The sequence below is a fragment of the Martes martes genome (genome assembly GCF_963455335.1).
Source record: "Martes martes genome assembly, chromosome: 9".
NCBI lineage: Eukaryota > Metazoa > Chordata > Mammalia > Carnivora > Mustelidae > Martes > Martes martes.
Window position 1 is genome coordinate 7,592,868 of NC_137896.1, and position 19,201 is coordinate 7,612,068.

At 50.1% G+C, this 19,201-nt stretch overlaps 1 protein-coding gene across 3 annotated transcripts in view; it reads left to right on the forward strand.

Moving 5' to 3' along the window:
• The first annotated feature begins 4,394 nt into the window (after positions 1 to 4,394).
• The window catches only part of BCAS1 (brain enriched myelin associated protein 1), a 93,600-nt gene continuing 78,793 nt past the window's right edge, over positions 4,395 to 19,201 (forward strand). For 2 of the 3 annotated variants that reach the window (XM_080813847.1, XM_080813846.1), the window contains exons 1-3: positions 4,428 to 4,584; positions 14,648 to 14,724; positions 17,076 to 17,154. In XM_080813847.1, coding sequence (XP_080669973.1) covers positions 14,653 to 14,724; positions 17,076 to 17,154 — 151 coding nt within the window. In that variant the 5' untranslated portion in view covers positions 4,428 to 4,584; positions 14,648 to 14,652. Of the gene's footprint in view, positions 4,585 to 14,647; positions 14,725 to 17,075; positions 17,155 to 19,201 lie in introns of all 3 variants that reach the window. The other variant, XM_080813845.1, reaches the window with a different exon arrangement.

Sequence of the window (19,201 nt, forward strand, 5' to 3'; positions counted from 1 at the left end):
GGCTCAGCCAAAGCAGGGTGGGCAGGCAGGACCCCTGGCTCAGTGATCAAAAACACGGCTGATGTGGGCTCTGTGTGACACGGGGGCCTGCACATAGGAGGAGGGAGTGTCGGCAAGGCTGGCTCGGGAGGGGTCCCCGGAAGGGTGCTGGAGAGGATTCAGATTTCCAGGGGACCCTTTGTGACACAGCGACCGACTGCAATCCAGATTCCGGGAAAGCAGTTGGATCTCTGACAACTTGGCGAGTCTGTCAATATTTGCAGAGGGGTGGAGACTGTGAAGGAAGAAGATGAAGCAGCAAACCGAGTCAGGAGATGTTGATGGCGAACACCACCCAATGTGTGTAGGGCCGAGAGAAACTTTTCTCTTCGTGAGTTCCTGCAGTGTGGACACCAGGCAGTGAATTCTTCGACCAGAACATTCGTGCTTCCGAGCGCCGGCGGCTACCTCCCTCCAGTCAGGGCCCTGAGCTTGGGTGAATGCTCTGTGGTCCCCATTTTGAAATTCTTGAATAATTTTGTCTTTGAACTTGTGTTGGGGAAGCAAGAACAGCCGGACGCGGCTCCCCGATGGTATCCCACACTGGCCAGGATGGGCAGCAACTGGCAGTGCGGGAGCAAAGTGACCTGGATGTTCAGCGGGGCAACGCGGTGACTTCTTGTAAAACAAAACACGCCCTGACCCGAGGGTCCAGCGTTTGTGCTCCTTGGCGATTGCCCAGAGGAGCTGAAAATGTGTGTCCACGCGAACGCCTGCCCATCAATGTTTACAGCACCTTTGGTCACGATGGCCAAAACTTGAGAATAATCGAGAAGTCCTTAGCAGGTGAATACTATTATTGTTATGTTATTCAGCATAAGAAGATACAAACTATCAAGTCATGAAAAGGCGTGGAGGAAACTTAAACGTAGATGACTGAGAGAAGTCAGTCTGAAAAGGCTACATCTTGTATGAACCCAATATATGACACTGAAAAGGGAAAAAGGAGGGGATGTTAAAAAAAAATTACCGGTTTCCCAGGGCTGGGGGAGAGGAGGAATGCCCAGGCAGAGCACAGAGGACCCTTCAGTCAGTGGTGTTACTCCGTGGGGTACAAGAGCCCACCCGTGTCATTATACATTTGCCCAATCCCATAGAATGGATAACCCCAGAGGGAACTCTAACGTGAACTACGCACTTGGTGTGATTTGATGTGTCCGCGTAGGTTCATCAAATTGTAAAAGCTGTCCCACTCTGGTGCGATCATGGCAGAGGCTGTGCGCTGGAGGGATATGAGTTCTCTGAAAAAAGGGAAAGTCTTTTTAAAAAACTGATGGTCGGGGCACCTGGGTGGCTCGGTGGGTTAAGCCTCTGCCTTCAGCTTGGGTCATGATCTCAGGGTCCTGGGATCGAACCCCGCAGCGGGCTCTCTGCTCAGCAGGGAGCCTGCTTCCTCCTCTCTCGCTGCCTGCCTCTCTGCCTACTTGTGATCTCTCCCTCTCTGTCAAATAAATAAATAAATAAATAAATAAATAAATAAATAAATAAGCTGATGGTCCCTGAGGCATATCCGTGAGCAGAGAAGTCATGCACGGTGCACACCCCCCTGGTCCATCGTGTCCCGCTCACACACAGCATTCGTGATGCCCCACAGGCAGAGAACCCCAGAGGGACCCGTGGTGGGTGGGTGACCAGCCAACCTCAACGTGAGTTCAAGGTAAGTGTGTTATACCTACAGCTGAGTGTGTAGGGACGCTGACAGCCCTGAGAAGTCATGCTTGCTTCAAATCGGAAATCGTTTCAAGTGCACAAAGAAGGCAACACATTCTAGAACTCTGTCCTATCCTTTCTTCCTCATGTGTCACCTCCTTATAACAGCTAATGGGCTGAAAATGATGTCACGGAAAGGGAGAGATGGGGCGGTCCACAGCTTTTCCTTTTAAAAGTGAAGTTAACACCACTATGTTTGTGTGGCATTTACTCTGAGTAAGAATGAGATACATACGCTCGTACAAGCTACGAAATACGTCGTGGGATTCTCGGGATTCCGCCCGTGAGCACATTGCATTTAGACCCACGTTGCACGGTATTCGGATGAATGGTAAAATTCACATGAATAATTTAACATTTTAATTCTTCCTTACTTAGAACAACTTTGAATAGCAAAGGAAATACCAAAGAAGCCAAGAGAGAGAGACTATGGAAAAAAGGAAAATGCTTTATATATATATTTTTTAAGATTTTATTTATCTGACAGAGAGAGGGAGAGAGAACACAAGCAGGGGGAGCGGCAGGCAGAGGGAGAGGGAGAAGCAGACTCCCCGCTGAGCAAGGAGCCCCATCTGGGACTCGATCCCACAGCCCTAAGACCATGACCTGAGCCGAAGGCAGATTCTCAACTGACTGAGCCACCCAGGTGCCCCCGAAAGTGCTTTATACTTTAGCACCTCAAATAGTACTTTACCTGCTTTGAGAACCAGGGGCTCTGCATTTTCCCTTCTCATTGGTTCCTATAAATCCCAGAGCCAGCCCCGCCCCCACTGCTATGAAGTTAACATTGACCGGTGGCCACGATATGCCAGACATGCCGTTAAGCGTCCCACGCAGATAATGACCCTTAATGGCCTGGGTCGCTCCTACCCCCAAAGAGTAAGACGCCATCCACGTGGCAGTTACTGTCACAACGACTGCGAGTGAGCCGGTCCAAACAAGAAGGGCTTGTTAAGCACCTGCTCTGTGGCCAGAAGGTGCCCATCTCGTTTTGCAGAGCCCTAGGATCGGGGGTACAAAGATAAGCACAAAACAAACACAAGGTTGCTCACAGAGGAGGGGGGCCAACAGAGACAGGGGGCAAAGTGGCTGCTCGTTATCACACAGCCCGTCAATCAGAGTCACGATCCAAACCCAGACCCGGAGCCCAAGCTCATGAGCCCCTGGGGCAGACTGCCTCTGTGATGATGCTGGCCCCGTGTGCGTGCGTGGCAGATGCTTAATAATTAGGTTTATTACATTCCAGATTTAAAGATCCAGCGCTGAGCTAGAACTGGGTTTACTGCCTTCATTGTGGGGTGTCCGATTGTGAATTCACTATCTGTTTAAATAGTATGCCTGTCCCTGAGATGTTGCTCTCTGAAAGGGGCTTTCTCTGGCTCTCCCTGTTTCTCTCTCTCTCTGCAGCCTTGGCTTTGTTTCATGATGAGGATCACACTCTGTAATTCTATGTTTGTTTGTAGGACTCTGTGTTCAATTGCAGTGAGCCTAGAGTGGGGCGGGGACACGGTTCCTCCCCAGTTTAAGCCCAGGGCTATATATAGCCTGGTGCTCAGCAAGTAGTTGATCGAAAATGGGCGCTTGGGTGAGCACATTAATGAATAAAGCCACAATAATTATTAGTTCACATTTCTCCTGCATGTTTTCCCAAGAACACTGAATAGTATTTGTCATGTTTCTCTCCTTGCATTGGCTGTTAGGAAGCTCAAAGCCACATCTGTGAAGCCATCACAGCAAGCCTGTAAATCCACCTGGATATTTATTTCTGATTCTGAATGCACACATTGATGTACTCACTCTTACTGTCCCTCTTCTTTTGTTATTTTTTTACATTTCCAATATGCCGCTGCAATTTTTAAAATTTTTTCTTAAAGATTTTATTTATTTATTTGACACAGAGAGAGATCACAAGTAGTCAGAGAGGCTGGCAGAGAGTGAGAGGGGAAAGCAGACTCCCCGCTGAGCAGAGAGCCCGATGCGGGGCTCGATCCCAGGACTCTAAGATCATGACCTGAGCCGAAGGCAGTGGCTTAACCCACTGAGCCACCCAGGTACACCTCTTTTGCTATTTTTAACTGATGCTCCCATCTTGTATTACATATGTCCTTGTGAGACACTTTAACAAATATCGCCGCTGAAATTCAGTAAATTCAGCAGGCTGTCTTGAATTTCTAGCCTGCAGAGAAAAAGAATGTCCTTTTCCGTGCCATCCTCGGTCTTCAGAACAATAAGCCACCCTTAGATTCCCTGCTTTCCCGCGTCCAAAGCCCGCTGGGAGGGATGTTTCTGTGCCTGGGGGCGGTGCGGTGGGTGAGATGCTAGTTCCTTCCAACGAGGTGGCTGGGCGGTGGAGGTGGTGTTCTAGAAGAAATGAAGGTGAAAGGCAGACAGAACTGCGAAACCTTACAGAACGTGTTTTCCCGGCTCTGGCCATGGCCCGTGGTTACTGGGGAAGGGACTCAGCGACCCAGGTCAACCCGAGCAGGTACAGGGGGTGGGGGGACTGGCCAGGATGCTTGGAATGCCAGGCAGGCCTTAGTGCGGGAGAAAGCAGGTGCTCGGTTCTGATTGGAGAGGGGAGAACAGCCCCCGCAGCCAGGAAGAGAACCTGCTTCTATGGGAGGATCCCTGGGGAGGGCGGCCCCACCCAGACGGTGTTTGCCCTGCTCTGTGTGTTCAGCCAGCAGGCTCCGGAGGAGGAAGCAAAGGGCAGGGAACCGGGCTCAGCTGCCTGCCTAGCTCTGGGCCGCACCAGCTGGAGACAAGGCACCCTGAGCAGGAGCAGCTCCAGGGGACTCCAGGGGACCGCAGACACTCCCGCCAGGGGCTCGACAGGTAACAGCTTCCAGATTAGGCTTGTTTGTGGTGGGCAGCAACATATAGACGCTGGGCATCCGAGGATTGGGTTCAACCCCAGCTCTGCCACTGATTGACCGTGTGGCCTTGGGTGTGTGGGAGCCTCAGTTTCATCATCTGTGAAATGGATCCAAAGATAGCCGTACCAAATGGGTTATAGAAAGATTGTATGACCACGTAGGTGGTGTCAGGTGTGAAGCAACAGAAATAGCTCCAATTTGCTTGGAACGATGGAGAGCCATTTCAAGTGTAAGACTTGGGGTAAGAAATCAGCAGACAAAGGGGTGTGCTATGGGATTTGGGGACCATTGTCAGGACAAGAGTCCCCCATAGGAAAGCTGACTTGGAGTCTCTGCCAAGGGGCATGGTCTAAGGATGTGGAGGAGACGGGACGAAGGACTCCTTGTGTGACTCTGGTCCTTTACATAAATTGCCTTATTTAACATTCAAAGCCATCCTTCGAGGTGGGTGCTGGGTTCAGATCCCAGCTGCAGGACTCCAGAAGTTGGCATGGCCCCCTGAAACGCCTTCCTGCCTTGAAGTGTCAAGGTGATGAGAGGGTGGGTGTCCTGGGGCCAGATGCCTCGGGCTGGCTGGGCGTGCCGGGCGGGTTACTTCTCCTCCCTGGGCTTCCTTTCCTCTTCTGTAGAATGAGCACAGTCATAGTGTCGAGATCCAAGCAGATACCTGTGCACTGGTCAACGCTGGCTTTTGTTTCTATTGTCATCATCACCTCTGCCTGACAATTTGGGAGAGGAGGCAGGGCCAGTGGGGAGAACTTCCAGGTCTCCCAGGTCTCCCAGAATGGAGCTGAGATCCAATCCATTTGGGATTCGAGTGAAGGGAGTGAGGCACACACGGGTGTGCAGAATTTAAGAGACACCAAGAAACTCAGTCATCCAGATAGATCATATATATATATATATAAAATATATATATATATAATATATATATTATATATATATATATAATATATATATTATATATATATATTTGGGGAGGTGGGTAGGGGCAGAAAGAGAGGGAGAAAGAATCTTGAGCAGGAACCTGACACAAGGCTCGGTCTCACAACCCTGAGACCATGACCTGAGCTGAAATCAATAATTAGAGGCTTAACCAACTGAGCCACCCGGGTGCCCCAAGATAAATTATATTTTCAAGCAATATTTGAAAAAAATAAAATTAATGCCAAAACATCCACAGGGAACAAAATAACAGGTTAAGTAAAGACAGGTCCAGTAACAGCATTACTGTGTTTTTTTAAATGTTGTGTTAAAAATATAATCTTCGTCTCGATGGCTTGAGTTTTCCGGCTCCCCCTTAAATTTTGCCGGAGGGGCGAGTGCCTGATTCACCCACCATCCACGGGGGGGCCTGCTGGGACACCACTGGCTTCAGGCCTGGGGTGTATATGTCCTGCTTTGCCCCCAGAGAAGCCAAGAGAGGAGTGCGCTAAAGTCATTTTCTATTTAAGGGGGAGTAAGGGACACAAGGCCAAGGCCCCCATCATGGAGAATTCTTTTTTTCCGCAAGGTTTCTGAAACTCGGGAATGGTCGGGTTTCTTTTTACCAACAAGTCGTGTGCTTCTGGAGAGCCAGCGGCCCCTCGGGATCCACCCTGGCCTGTTTCCCATGACAGCAGATGCTCACACTGAGGGACGGGCCTCCTCCACCCTGCTGGAGGGACGCGTGCTGACGGTCGCGCTGTTGGCAGCTCCTCTTACCGTTGCCCGGCACTGGGAATAGTTATGGATGTGACAGCCTGATGCACCGGAGCCAGGGTCCACCTCTGCTCTGCCTCCTCAGGGCTTTCCGATCTGGGGCGGAGGGGGAGGCGGAGGGAGTGGGAGTTACTCTTGTTTATACATTTAACTCACCAATGTCCATTAAAGAAAGCAGGACCAGCCCCGCACCTGTCTCGCGGGATGTGCACTCTGGAGGCGAGGGGAATGCCTCCCTGCGCCTCAGTTTCCTTATCTGTGTAGTGGTGGAACCATGGGGTGCTCTAAGGAAAAACAGAGACAACGAAAGTAAAGGTCCTGGCCCCAGGGCCAGGACTAGGGTGAAGCAAGCAAGGCACTGGAGGACAAAATCCAGGGCTGGGGGAGGGGACGCTCATTTCCAAGTGCAGATTCTGCACTTGGAAAGAGAATGGCTGCTTGCATTCTGTACCTGGGAGCCTCTCTGGCCCTGCCTGACTCAGAGGGAGCCTTCAGGTAATGCTACCCGCTGCACGAATAGCTGGAAGATGCTTGGTGACGCGAAGAGTGAGAGAGTAAGCTCTAAGCCTTCTAGGCACATCCACCATTTATACGCACATAACTTGAGCGTTCCCACAGCAAGATATCAACTACCGAGTGTTCCTGAAATACCCGGTGTGATTCTGCTAAGGGGACCTCTTCTCCTGGGCCCACATGGTCCATTCCACGGCACAGGGCTTGGGGAGCACAGCGAAGGATGGATTTCAGTCCTCACGTGCCCCCTTGTGCAGGAGGCAACCTGTACCATCGTATGTTGGAGGCCCTCAGAGTGTCTACCGCTCCCAGCACTGTGCTGGGGAACGCAAGGAGACACAGGGTCATGGGACCTGGCAGAGCAGGTCTGGTCTCTTTACTCATTTGATCTTGCCTTTGGAGTCGGGGGGCAGAGAGCTTGCTCTGCTGGGTGCGCCAGATGGCTTTGTTGGCACGGCCCTCAACTGGGTGGTGGGGAGGACCCACGGCTTGCCTGCATTCCATGGCGTTGATCTAAGGTGTTTCTGCTTACTTGGTGACTAATCCTGTCACCACTGTTTGAGAACCTCCCCTTCCCACTGGACAGTCCTTTAGCTCCTTGCTGGAAGGCAGCTTTCAGAAATGCTTTCTCTAGGGCCCGTGTTTAGGGTTGACTCTGTTCCCTGGAGGGGGGCTTATTGTTAACCTCTCACTGCGAGGAGGTGACCTAAACACCAACCACTTGTGTGAAAGAGAAGGGAGGAGTTCCAGGACCACTTCCGGCTGACTAATTCGCCCCGGGAACGCACCACAGAGCTAATGGAATCATAACATTCATAAGAGAAATAAATAGTATCAGGAAGGACTAACGTTTTCTCACCTGACTACTGCCAAGCCCTTGTGCTGAATCTTTGCCCAGAGTTTGCCGATGACCCTTCGGTTGCGCATCCCTCCTCAGGTGTGCACTGACTGTAGATCAGACCACACTCCTTGACTGGGTGTGATTTTCATTTCTTACTGCACAGACAGCTGCGCAATATTTTATATTCTATAGTGTATCACATTACATAGAAACATTTAATAAAATAAGAGCATAACTTACATGGCAGAGGACACAGTAGAAGGTAAGAAGGAAAAAGTTAAGAGTTTGAGCAGCGGAAGCAGGCTGCCGAGGGTTAAAGCCCGAGTTACCCACTTACCAACAGATAACCTGTGTTCATCAGCTCGTGCCGTTGTAACAAAAATGCCATAGGCTTGGTGACTTAAACAACAGATACGTATTTTCTCACACCTCTGGAGGCTGGAAGTCCATGATGAAGGTCGTAGCAGACTCTGATCCTGGTGGGGCCTCTTTTCCTGCCTCTCTCTCTCCGCTGTCCTCTCGCTGCGGCCTCACATGGTTGGAGAATGAACAAGCTCTCTCAGTGTCCCCTCTTCCAAAGACGCTAATCCTCTGAGATCGGGGCCCCACCCCGCTAACCTCCTCTAACCTTAATGACTGCCTTAAGGACCCTGTCTCGGGACACAGCGGCAGTTAGGGCTTCACCATGCAAATCTGGAGGGAGAAGCAGGTCAGTCCATAGCACAATCTTAGGCAAGGAGCGTAGGCTTCCTGCAAGCAGGTTTGGTTGGGACGATATAAATGCGTGCCTCGTGGGGTTCTTGGGAGGACGTGATACACCCATATAAGACAGCACTCAGGGCAGGGTCCAGCACAGAAATCGGGCGCTGTAGAAATACGAGGTATTGTGATTTTGAAGGCACAGCACATTTGATGTGGTCCCTATTATAATGGCTAATCTTCAGTCCTTCGCTGCTGTACATGAACCGCAGGACTAAACACGGTGCGGACTGCACTCTGGTTATCTTCACATGCGAGCGGTGAGGATGAACCTGTGCCATCTTTCCTCCGCCCCTCACCCCTACAGAATGAGGGCCGAAGCTGTGCCCACAGCTGGTGTGAGTCACGACAGAAGGCTACTCTGTTTCACCACCAGGGACTAGACCCCCAGCAGCTCCTCCGAAACGTAGGTCACTAGGGAACACTGGGCCATAAGCATAACGAGAAAACTACCAAGCCCAGCCCCTAGAGCAGGATCCCTCAACCTCCACGCTGGTCACATTTGTGGGCAGGTCATTCCCTGCTGGGGGCTGTCCTGTGCCCTGCACGATGTTCAGTAGCGTCTCTGGTCTCTGCCAGCAGCAGCCCCCGACCCCGAGTTGTGAGCCTCAGAAATGTCTCCTGGAGGGCAATATGGTCCTCGCTTGGAAGAGTGGGGCTGGCTGGAGCCAACGCCCTGAACACCCACTCTCGGGAAGGGCAGCTGGAGGCCCAGGTTCCCCAGCATTTGCAGGCTGACAGCACAGAGGACCCACGAAGATGGCCCTGGCAAAATTGGGGGGCGCATTTCAGATGCCTGAGCTGATGATGATTATGGGGCCCGAAGGCAGAGACACTTCCTGTCTGAGAATCTATGTTGTGTGTGTCAGGTTAGGCAACATCTGGGGGAGATCCCTGGCCCAGGGGAAGCTTCCGCACCCTGAAGTGTCCAAAACAGTGGACCCGGCTGCCACAGAGATCACTTGGAGATCTTGAAAATGGACTGGTGCCACGGGCTCCACCCTGGAAAATCTGAGGGATCGGGTCCAGCTGGGATTTAAGTCCCCTCCCCTGTGTCTCCTGCACCCACGGATTGTTGCATCAAGGACACAGCGGAGGTGGAGAAGTAAAAGGACTTTCTATCCCAACGACCCGTCGCAAAGGCCGACCCCACGTTCTCAAAATGCTAAGGTCTCCAACATGAGTCCAATTTCAAAAACAAAACGCCCCGCCATATGGCCTGGCTGGTGTTTAATGTCAGAATAGGTCATTAAAAACAAAACAACTCACACCATTGGTTCATGAAAGAAAGGGCATCACCTTCAAATGTGTTTTTGTTTTTTTCCTTTTTTGTTGTTTTTCTTCTGTTTTGTTTTCCAACTAAAAACTGGTTCTTTCAGGGCGCCTGGGTGGCTCAGTGGGTTGAAGCCTCTGCCTTTGGCTCAGGTCATGATCCCAGAGTCCTGGAATCGAGGCCCGAGTCGGGCTCTCTGCTCGGCAGGGAGCCTGCTTCCCTTCCTCTCTCTCTGCCTCCCTCTCTGCCTACTTGTGATCTCTGTCTGTCAAATAAGTAAGTAAAATCTTAAAACAAACAAACAAACAAAAAAAAAAAAACTTGTTCTTTCAAATGAATACAGCTTTCTTGATGGAAAAACTGATCTGATTAATTTTTCACATTTGTTGGACACCGGAGAAAACCCCAGCCCAGAAAGGAATTGTCTGAACCATCTCGAGCCTCAGTTTTGCCGTCCATTAACTGGGGGGTAAAGAGGCCTCGCCTCCCAGAGTTCTTGAGCTGGGTTATAGGGAGCTCAGCTCATCCTAGTTTCCCCATGGTGGGGGTGGTGCTTTCCTGGTTTTAGCCTGAAAGTCCTGTGCCCCCGAACACGTTCTTTCCCAGGACAACCTGGACGGACACTCACCATCATGGTACTCTCCGAATGTGCCTGATTATGAGACTGCCCTGTGCCTTTACTAAAAATACAGATCCAGGGCTCCAACCTGACTTTTTGGTGAGAGAATGTTGGGAATCAGAGGTGGTGCCGGGGTCCTCCGCTGATTCCCACAATCAGAGAGCTTTGGGGGCCTGCAAATCCGCGTGGATGTAATGGTGACAACTGTAATTACGGCTTCCACGGGCGCGGAGCCCACTGCGAGCCTCACTCTCTTCCCTGCACCTCGCATAGAATAACTCATTTAATTCTTGCAACAACCTCTTAAGATGGGTGCTAGGGTCATCCCCATTTTAAAAAAATTTTTAAAGATTTTATTTATTTAAGAGAGAGAGAGAAAGTGAACATAAGTGGGGAGGAGGGGTCGAGAGAGAGGGAGAAGCAAACCCTCCACTTAGCAGGGAGCCCGATGCCGGGGGTCCATCCCAGGACCCTGAGATCATAACCTGAACTGAAGGCAGACACTTGACTGACTGAGCCACCCAGGCACCCCTGTTATCCCCATTTTACAGAAGAGGAAGCTGAGGCCCATCGAGGCTCAGTAACTTGCCCTGGATCACTCCCATCCTTATCCTACATGCTACATGGCTCTTTACCTAGAGTGTTCAGCACTGGGCTGGCACAGGGCTGGCTCTCCCTACGCATCAGATGTGATTATCATGATTGCTTTATTAGCTGTACTATCTTTTTTTTTTTAATTAATTAATTAATTAATTAATTTAACACAGAGAGAGAGAGAGAGACAGCGAGAGAGGGAACACAAGCAGGGGGAGTGAGAGAGGGAGAAGCAGGCTCCCCGCTGAGCAGGGACCCCCCCCCACCCTCCAATGCCGGACTCGATCCCAGGACACCAGGATCATGACCTGAGCTGAAGGCAGAGGTTTAACCCACTGAGTCACCCAGGTGCCCCTAGCTGTACTATCTTTAGAGCCGGGGAGGACTTGCCATGCTCAAGCCAACTTTTAACAGAAGACGTCATTGCTAAATGTGAAATTGTTCCCTTGCCCTCCCAGAAAGTCTGACCTCGCCTTGGAGACTGACTGTATTCATTTCTGCTGATACTGACGATGGCCAATAGGTGGCAGGAACCTTTTGTGTTTGTCCCTGTAAATCCTCTTTACAAAATCTGAAGGGAGAGCAGGAACAATTTCCCAACACCTGTGTTGTGAATGCAGGTGGGAAGCAGTGTTATCTGAATCCAGGTTCTCCCTGCCAAAGACAGGCGAATGCAATGTCCTTCTTTCCATCCACTGGGCCCTGAATTTGCGAAGAGGCTACTTCAAATGCTACTTCAAATGCTCAATTATCAGGAAAAGGGAGCCCCCAGCTCCTTGGGAGGAAACGTTCTCCTGCCTGCTCACATCAAACTTTTCGCAGCCCAAAGATTTTTCATGACCTCAGACATTTTTTGAAAGTAGCCCCCAGATTGGACTGAATCTGCGTTGAATAAGAAGAACTTGAAAAATTTGCAAACCCCTTGGTGACTCATTTGTAATTTTGTAAAAAGCCGGGCTCGGGTGGTGACATAATCTGCGTGTCTACCCTCGTGCGCGGCTTTGGTCGAGGCATCTCACCTACTGACCTCAGTTTCCTTGTCCGTAAAATTGGAATAATGATACGACTGCCTTACTGATTTGCTGCAAGGAGTCAACGAGTTTATTACAAGTAAAGCCCTTTGAATAGCTGCTCAGCCCCTGTAATCACTCACCAATTTTGTTGTTGTTGTTCCTATTTTGTCATGCCTGTGGTTGTCAGAGGTGTCATCTTAATTTTTATACACAGCGGGTTCAAATCCTGGTCAGTCTAATTGCCGCCAACACTTTGTCTCTCAGCTCCCTGAACCCCCTTCTTTGCAAACTAGGTATGTATCACTCAGAGTGATCTCCAGCAGCGATTGATAAACATTCTGGAAAAGGCTAGACAGTGAATATCGTAGGCTTTATAGACCATCTAATCTCTGCTGGGACTGTGCAACTCTGCCTTTGTAGCCTGAAACCAGCCCCCTGTTGACAAGACGCGAATGAGTGGGCGTGGCTGTCTCCGGACAGAATCCACTGATTGATACGGAAATTTGGAGTGCCTGTAAGATTCCTGTGTCACAATCTGTGGTTCCTCCTCCAATTTTTTTTTCTAACCATTTGTAAACGTATAAACTGTTCTTAGCTCTCCGGCCACACTGAACTAGGCGGCGGGCTGGGTTCGGCCCACAGCTGTTGCTCGCCCACCCCAATCTTGAGGATTCAATGCGATGTGCACGATGTGCACGATGCCCCGTTTATAGATGGAAGTGGTGGTCTCTTGTAACTATGCATGGCATGGATTTTATAAGTAGGAAGCCCTGCAGATTCACTAAAATCCTGTATATGTTAGCAGGTGCTCAGTTTTATTACCTGGTATGATGAGAAAACACGTAACATCCCCAGATCCTGTTATCGATCAAATTCCCCCAAGAGAGCATTTCGTGAGACCTATGACCCTGTTTTGGCCTCTGAAGTTTCCGATGACTCAGTGTGTCGATTACCAGGGCATGAAACCTCATACCCTGTGGGCCAGAACTCCATGGGAGTCCTTGGAGATGCACGGGTGGCTTTCAACCAGAAATCAAAAGTGCTGGCTTGTATTCTGAAAGCTCCCAGAGCTGATGAACCCGCCGCTCCTCAAACATACATTATTTGTGTGTAAAAAGAAACTTTTAGGTCTCAAGGCAGCAGGTCTCTGGGATGTCTGAAAGAGCCCTACTTCTGAGACCAGGCATCCTCTGGGTCAAATCCTCACTCTGCATTTCCCGGATGTCTCTCCTGGGTGAGTTTTGGGAACCTAATTCCCTCCTCTCGAAGGGGAGGTAATCATATGCAGAACATTCCAGTGGTCAGGAGCCCAGGTGGCCTGTTTGAATCTTGCCTCTGCCATCACCACGGGGATGACCTTTGGAAAGTGATTCGGCCTCAGCTTCCTCATATCTAGAACAAGGTGATGGCAACACCCGTTTCACAGGGGTGCTGTGGGGCTCAGTAAACCGACTCCGGGAGCGTGCTTGGGGACTCAGTGCTGGGACTGAGGATGTGCTACATTATTGTTGACTTTTATCATTATTATTAAAACATGGCTCTCGAGAGGCTCAGTAATGATGTGGGCACATGCCTAGCTGTGGGGGGGGCGGTGGTAGGGTGAGCTATCAATGATTATCCCCTCCTCCCACCACTAACTGATAATTAGACCTGATAAATCAAACACCGCATTGAGAACAGAAGAGACAACAGCAGGGAAAGAGACAGTCCCGGCCTCATGATGCTCACAGCGTATCGGGGAAGGGACACAGAAGCTGAATGTTCTGTTTTGCCCTCCCAGTCTGGACTCATTGTTCCTTCAACCCAGACCCACCCATCCTACCTACCTACCACAGTTGCCTCTTGCCCCCTCACCCGGCCTCTGTTATATCATGGATTTACTTAGGCTCATTGCGTGAAATCCTATGTGTTTGGTTTAACAAGCACTTAGATATTCTTTATACCGAGCCAGACGCTGTTCTTACCACTTTTCTTACCACACTACCACAAGCATTCATCACTGAGTCCGTGTAGCAGGCCTGTGAGGCACAGAGAGCCTCGTTAACTTGCGCAAAGACACACAGCAAGGAGAAGCAGAGGGAGGGGTCAAGGCCAGGTTGTCTTGCCCAGGCTCTGTGCTCCTAACCACTGTACCATGCTGAGGTGAACTATCAAAAGTGGCCTTAGCCGATGGACTTACTACCTACCCACCAGACTTTATTACCTACCCACCAGACTTGAGCTCTATATTTAATTATAAATATATCATTACAAGTACCTCTAAGTGCTATGAGAAACAAGAGCAAACAAACAAAAAGCCAGTGCCATGAGGAGTTTTAACAAGGGGTCTTTAGTTTGACAATCAGAGAATGCTAAAAATTGTAAGTATTATTATAATTATCTACATTCTAACATTTCCTCGATACAATAGCTGTGCTGGGCTAAAAGAGAAAAAAAAAATGTTATCTATACTGAATGTATTTTTCATGATGATAACGATTTCCTCCCAGCGGTTGAAAACTGGGGTTGCATTGGACTTAAACTTTACTGAATAATAGGAGTCCCAAACCTTTTCTCATCCCCCAAAATAAATACAAGCAATTGACCTAACTGGGGCTTGTGGTAATACACCCACAGTAACCGGTCCGTTTCCGACACTTAGTTTCATAGGCGGGAATAAGATTTTTGTTTTAATTCTTCCTTCTCTTTCTCCCTTTTTCTCTGTTGCAGGAACAATGGGTAACCAAATGAGTGTCCCGCAAAGAACTGAAGACCAAGAGAATGAACTGGAGGCAGAAACTAACAAGGTAGTGTAGTTAGGGTCACGGGGCCGTTCGCGACTGACTAGCAGCTAGATTTGGCGGTGACCGCAGAGTGAATGGCCTATTCGGTGCTCATCACACAGACATTACTGACGATGTGCTGCTGTTCCCATGGATTCCTCCGTTGTATTCAGAGCTCCAGCATCCATCCAGGAGCTTGTTAAAGATGCAGGCTCCAAGGCCTCACCCAAGACTTCCCGAATCCCAAATTACAAGGCTGGGAGTCTATGCAACCTGGGTCTTCAAGGACCTCCCAGGTGCATTGTATGGGGCCAGTTTGGCCCCTACCGCCAGGTGGTTCTCAGCTGTGGGTGATTTTGCCTGCCACCCCCCCCCCACCGTGCCCCCCTGCTCCACCAGGGGCATGGGGCAGTGTCTGGAGACATTTTGGGTTGTCCCAGCTCAGGCCTCCTGATCTAGCGGGTGGAGTCCAGAGATGCTGCTCAGCGTGCGCAGGGCAGCCCCCAGAACAGGCCATGATCTGGCCCCCAATGTCAGCGGTGCTGAGGATCGGAAACCCCAGGTTCAGGTCAGCAGCTCACAGCCTCGGCTCCACATTGGGATCCCTGGCCGGAGTAGCACCGTAGACCAGTTAGATCAGGATGAGCGTGGCAGTGAGGGCCGGCGGCGGCATCTTCAGCGCAGCGGGCCGGGGCTCTACCGGTTTAGGAACGCTTCTCTTAGGAGACTGCGCTGGAGGGCTGAGGCCAGGGACACCCCAGTGCCACTCCTTAGATCTCCTACCACCAAGTGGCCGAGAGCCTGCACTTCTGCAATCCATTCCATTGAAGACTTGGAGCCCCGTCCGTCCGTGATCATGGAAGCCCCCGTAGGAGGTTTACAACCCCCTGCGAACTAATATCAACCATATCAATGGAGATTTCCTGCTCAGAATAGAAGGCTGGGTTTGAAGAAATGGGCTCAAAACTCCGGTGCCTGCAGAGTGGATGTCAAGCCTGAGTGCTGAGTCCGTTGTCTGGGAAGCTTTGCAGGCAGACTCCTGCTGCCTGGTCCCACCTGACAGCGACTGAGACGCAGCCTGGGGAGGGGAGGGGGGGTGGCGGGGGGCTTCAACAGTCCCTCAAGCTCCCAAGTGACTCCTCATCTGGGAGCCTCTGGCCTCTGGGGGCTTGGCAGGGGGCAGTGATAGAAGGGAGGGAAGCGGGCGGCAGTTACCTTCAGGGGACCGGAGACCAAGGGTCCATGGGCAAATGGTGGGCTCTGGCCAACAGAAACCAACCAGATGTTCCCAGTCTGGTTTGTCATTAGCGGTTGGAAAACAGGGTTCGTGAACTCTCCTGCTTTTTAAACACCAGCAATTGATACCCAAAGACTTGAAAATAAAAACTCTGTGATCCAAAGAAATCAAATTGGCACACCCAGGATTGCACCAAAGGGGATGCCGGTCATGAGCTTGGGACCAAACAGTCGCACAGGTTAGGAGATTCCTTTCGTGATTTCTTAGGAGGGTTAATGATCGATGCAAGAACGCAGGCTTATTTTAAAACCTTAAGACCATTATAAAAACGTAAAAAAAAGAAAAGCCTTCTGTGTCCCTCCCACAAGGTTCCTGCCTTCAGGAGTGCCATCAGACTGTGGTTTTCTCTCTGGGCATTTATTCACAGATACTACCCTACCGATGCTATTCGCAAAATATGACACGGTGTGCAGAGTACTTAGCACATAATCAATATCCAATTAGTGTCAGCTATTGGTGGTATCATTTAGATGGCCTTGTTACTAAAATAGCATTACGTAACAGACATTCTCTCTGTGGAACATTTTTCTTTCTGTGTGAATATGTACATACGTACATACGCATATATATATACGTATATAAGCTTCTTAAATTTCTGCAGCAAATGTCAAGAATAAAAACAATCAGGGCAGGAAATTGGAACAGAGGTTCCAACAGTGAGGACGGAGGGAGAGGGTGTGGAGCAGAAGGAAAGCCACAGTGAACTTCCTGTATTTGACAAGTTTGTTGACTAAGGGCTGGGCTGAGGACGACACTGTGTTTTCGGGAGGGTGGCATGTGGTTAACCTCCCGGGACTTGGAGATCGGTGTGTCCAATTCTCTCTCCCCACTGATTAGACGAGTGTCCCTGTCAGCTGGGCGTCTCACTGCACAATGGGGTCCATCCTGCCTGTGTTGGTGGGGCTCCCTGAGATGAATGGTTTACTCAGTTCCCTGAGGCATGATGGGAAGCTGGGTAGTTTCCAGAAACATAGCCTTTCAGTTTAATTTGGTGATGCACCCTATGGCTTTGAGGTTCTTCCTTGAGTTCTAATTTTCCCCAAACACCTGACTACAAATGCCACATATTCTGTTGCAGGGGGCGCCTGAGTGTGAGTGTGGTCAAAACGGGACACCGGTGATGATATCGACCTGTGACATTCCATTCTATGACGAAGGTCAGTGCCACGCTGGGGAAGTGCGCTGCTCCTTGGGGGGTGGGGAAAGGTCTGCGGATCCTGTGTATGGTGAAAAGAAAATGCAAGGTTTGAAGCCACAGGCTCGCTTTGAAAACATTAGTGTTAGTGTCTTGGGGCCACTGGGACAGTGTCACAAACGGGGCGGCTTACACAGCAGAAATGTGTTGTCTCACAGTGCTGGAGGTCACAGGTCTTTTCTTTGGACTGTATTCAGCTGTATTAAAAAGGGAAACCACAGACTCAGAAATGAAGGTACAGACCATGAGCCAGTGGGGCAGTGGGTAGGTAGGAGAGAAGAGCACCTTCTGAGCTCTTCTGAGCATCAGTCGCAAGCAGGAACCCGTTCTCTGCCTCTGTCCGAGCTCCTAGGAGTCTCAGGTGTTCCGTGGCTTCCAGATGCTGTCCTCTCTGTGCACGTCTGTCTGCGTGTCGCATGTCCCTTCTATAAGAACACAGTCACATTGGGTTGGTGCCCACCCTAACTGACCTCATCCTAACGTGGTCATTGGCAAAGATCCTGTTTCCAAGTGAAGTCACAGGCACTGGGGGTTATAGTTCAACTCTGAGCAGCACCCATTGCTTCTGAGTATGCATAACCGCTGGAAGAGGGCGAGATCTCCAGCAGATAAGACAAAAGCAAAAGAGTGAAAACACTAAGAGGTTGGCATTTGGAGTGGGACAGACTGAGGTTCAAATCCCTTGCTCTGCGGGGTGCCTGGGTGGCTCAGGCGGTTAAGCGGCTGCCTTCTGCTTAGGTCATGATCTCAGGGTCTGCTCCCACAATTCCCGAGAGGATTAAAGGAGCCTGTCCATCAACCATCGATACATTACCCGGCACTTAGGAACTCCGCAGAAACTGGTGAAGTAGACAAGGAAACAGAATCTTCCCTACACAAGGCCAGTTTCAAAATGGGATGATACACTTATCTATTTTATTTTGTCCTGCATTAGAAGACTATAAGTTCAGTGCATCAAAAGTGGCCGGATTCTACTTTGCAGAGGGTATGTATATAAACTTCTATAAGAAGAAGAAGTGGTCAGGGGTAACTCTGGAATCCACCTGCTGGCTTTCCACCTACCAGCTGTGTGTCCTTAGGCAAGTTACTTAAGCTCTCTGGACCTCATTCTCCTTGTCTGTGAAATGGGATAACAATAGTACCTACAACTTAAGTATCAGCTTTAATAAAACACCTCTTTCCGCGCCTGCCATATCGTAAGTGCTCCGTGTATCATCTGTCATTATTATTTTATGATTACGGTTGCTGTCATTTGCATGTAAGTTTCTGGGTTTCAGTTTCTTCTTCTGAGCAATGAGGAAATGAGTCCTATTATTGGTTCTAGAGGTTTTAGAACCCCCACTGTGTTAGGGGAAAACTCCTTTCTTTATATTCTACTACTCACACCACGTTGGACACCAGATGTGTGGGGTTTCCATACCAAGCAATTCTGTGACGCTTCTGGGTGTCCTCCCTCTCAATGGGGTTCTGACTCTGCTGACCTAAAGGTAACATCAGCCCCCACAGGCTGAAGCTTCAGTCCCTTAAGACTGCTTCCCGCTTTCACACGCGGTGGGTGCTCTGCTTTCCTGCACAGATCAGCGATCCCCATGAGCCCCACTCAGGTTCAGTCATTTGCTAGAATGGCTCACAGACCTCGGGAGAACGGCTGACTTACTAGATGACCAGTTCATTATAAAAGGATAAAACTCAGCCACAGCTAGATGGAAGGGAGGCATAGGGCAAGGTAGGAGGGCTCCTGGGTTGGGGGAGCGGGGAGGGTTGATATGGAGCTTCTGTGGCCCAGCCAGGTACACCACCCTCCCTGCAGCCAGCTCTCTGAACCCTGTACTGTAAGGATTTTTGTGCGTGCTCTATTACACAGGCATGATTGATTAAGTCATTGGCCCTCGGTGATGGAACTCAATATCCAGCCACTCTCCCCTCCCCAGAGATGGGGGATGGGGCTGAAAGTTCCAACCCTCTAATCACAAGCCTGGTTCCCCTGGCAACCTGGGCCCCCATCCTTA